At 41.1% G+C, this 2676-nt stretch overlaps 1 protein-coding gene across 1 annotated transcript in view; it reads left to right on the forward strand.

Moving 5' to 3' along the window:
- Positions 1 to 1516: 1516 nt before the first annotated feature.
- LOC104957531 (GDNF family receptor alpha-1-like) overlaps positions 1517 to 2676 on the forward strand; it is a gene marked incomplete at its 3' end in the record, with an annotated part of 5318 nt that continues 4158 nt past the window's right edge. The window contains exon 1 of the mRNA XM_010785174.1: positions 1517 to 1957. Within this exon, the coding sequence (XP_010783476.1) occupies positions 1903 to 1957 (55 nt within the window). The remainder of the gene's footprint in view (positions 1958 to 2676) is intronic.

Below are 2676 nucleotides of genomic sequence, written 5' to 3' on the forward strand. Positions count from 1 at the left end.
AGAGGACAATTATCCCAGATAGTACACTGAGCCTGCCGTTCATTGTACCCTTTTTTCTGTCTGACATATTAAAAAGGCTGTGGGCATATCTTATTAACAACAAATGAAAGTAATTTTGAAAAGTGTGTCTGTACCTTGCAGAATTGATTCTCTCTGCCTGTGTGTGTGTGTGTGTGTGTGTGTGTGTGTGTGTGTGTGTGTGTGTGTGTGTGTGTGTGTGTGTGTGTGTGTGTGTGTGTGTGTGTGTGTGTGTGTGTGTGTGGTGATGGGTGGTGCACGCCAGCATCCCTGATTGATTCGGCTCACTCTTTAATGCAGAGAGGGGCTCATTGACATAGTCCGGTCCCATGTATTTAGCCAAGTGGATTAGCCTCTGAATAGACCACATAATCAATGAGCTGAGGGAAGAGTTACAACCCGCCTGGTGCATCATTCATGTTATTATTATCATGCATGTTTGTCAAATCTCCAGCCATTTGACAGTGCATTGATCAAACAGAGGCGTCTAGATATGATTCACATATTTCTTTATGATCCCAACAGGAGATATTGAGTGTTAAAAAGAAGCATGCCTGGTTTTTAAATGAAACATTTACTCTTAAACCACCAACAGATGGCGACAGAGGCCATGTCAAGCCTCCTCTGTGTGACTGAACAGGTTTCCCCAAGTATCAAATAGATATTTTGTAGAGGCAATGTTGTATACTAAATCCCCTGAATTGCATAACCATGACCACCCTAACAGCCTTCGTTCGTTGCATGTGCCAGCTGACATTGCACAACACTTTTTGTCATGTTGCAAATAGGATTAACAAAACGGCAAACTGGGAAGTGCCAAACATGCTTGAAATATCATGAGTAAGGTATGCACAGACATATGTTCATTCATGTCACCCACCCTTAAACATGGGATTTAGATTCAACAAATTGCCATACAAGCTCCACATGTTGCTTTTTTTCTCCTTCATAAAATGTTCTTTGCCCTCTCCCTGTCAGCAATGTACATCCAGCCCACACGCATCGATAGTTTATAGTGCTGGTTTCATTTCATAACTGCAACCACATGCCCTTTGTGGTCCGTGTGCACTGTACTGGAATGGAACAGCAGTGGCTATTTTGCGGAGAGCAGTGGATTAAAAATAAACACCAAACAAATACTATAAACCCAAATAAATTAGTGTTAGAGTATAACAAAAACATCCATGTGCTGCTGGGAACCCATGGGACTTCTGTGTCTGCTCCTCATTAGAAGGCTAATTATTTTATATTTTGTGCTGCCGTGGTGATATTGCCATAATAAGGAAGGCATAGCTCAGAATAAGAAACATAAGAGGAATTTGCCTTGGTGTATTTGGTTCGTACAAAAACACAAATTGTAAGAAAAGGACGATACAAATAAAATAACGATATACATATAACAAACTATTTAAAGACAACTTGAATACCATTAAGTCTATGTGAGTGTATGTGCTGTAGTGTGAGGGGGAGCTGGCTGTCCTCGTGCTGAGTGCGCAGACAGCGGTGGATCCAGTTTGCTGCGCGCACTCAGACGCACGGACTCATCCCGCTTGCAGGACTTGGAGGAGGACTCTCGTTCCCGTTCTGCTTTCACCGAGCTCTGATCCCGGGTCTTTGTCTCCCGGTGGCGAGAAGACCACCCGCACGGGAGCAGAAGAGAGTAATAACCACTTTCTGCGTTTTGTATTGACTGAGAAACTGAGAATCGGGACTGGACACTTCTTCTTTTTTGAGGGGATTGTATTTCTCGCATCTGTTCTTGGAGCGCACACGTCTTTTTCCTCTCCAATGGATTGTAATACACTGGAAGTACCCTGGGAATTAAAGTACTGTTAAGTCGCTTTTTGATCGCCAATTTTGTTCAAATAAGGGTTTGAGTTTCACATGGAGAGGAAGACGATGATCCTCCCAGTGCTGTATGTCCTTCTGCCTCTTTTGGGTAAGTTTCACTGGCTTTTTATTACACCCAACATCTGTCCGTTTGATACTAATTCATCTCATTAGTGTGCATGGTGTTTAGTGGCTCTATTAATAACGGGGGAGCCTGGCAGTGAGCGCGTTAGTGGAGGCTGATGTAGTCCAACATGCTCCAAAAACAAATCCGGATCTGTCGTCAAAACAATAATGATGTGCAATCACTCAAATGCACGTTTCATCTGTAACTGGAGGATCGCAAAGTTGTATGAAACTGCGTTGATCTCCGCAAATGTGAAACTAATATGTTTGTTGTGACCTTAATCAGCAATTGTCATGCCAATAGATTCAAAGGCTTTATTCTCATATGAACAGTAAATGGCAATGGACATCTTAAGTCCAGGCTCTTCCAACAAAGCAACATATTATATGACATAACAAAACAAAAACTGGCTTCAAGGCACCTTGGAAATGTACTACTGCGAACTAATTAGCAACAAACCAAAAGAGGCATGTTTGGTTTAGACTTGTATTATTATTATTATTATTAGGCTAATTATTAACATTAAAATAAATGCCTCCTCTGTTCCGGAGAATCTGCATGCCAAGAAAATATTACACTGAAAAAACTGAACCGTTGATTTTAATTAAATGTATTATGTCAACAAATGTCACATAACTGTATTAAGTCAGTTGAAAGTAGTCCAAATAAAAACATATTAGGTTAAACTTATTGCTTTCATC

This window comes from Notothenia coriiceps, unplaced genomic scaffold (assembly GCF_000735185.1).
Source record: "Notothenia coriiceps isolate Sejong01 unplaced genomic scaffold, NC01 NC01_scaffold00027264, whole genome shotgun sequence".
NCBI lineage: Eukaryota > Metazoa > Chordata > Actinopteri > Perciformes > Nototheniidae > Notothenia > Notothenia coriiceps.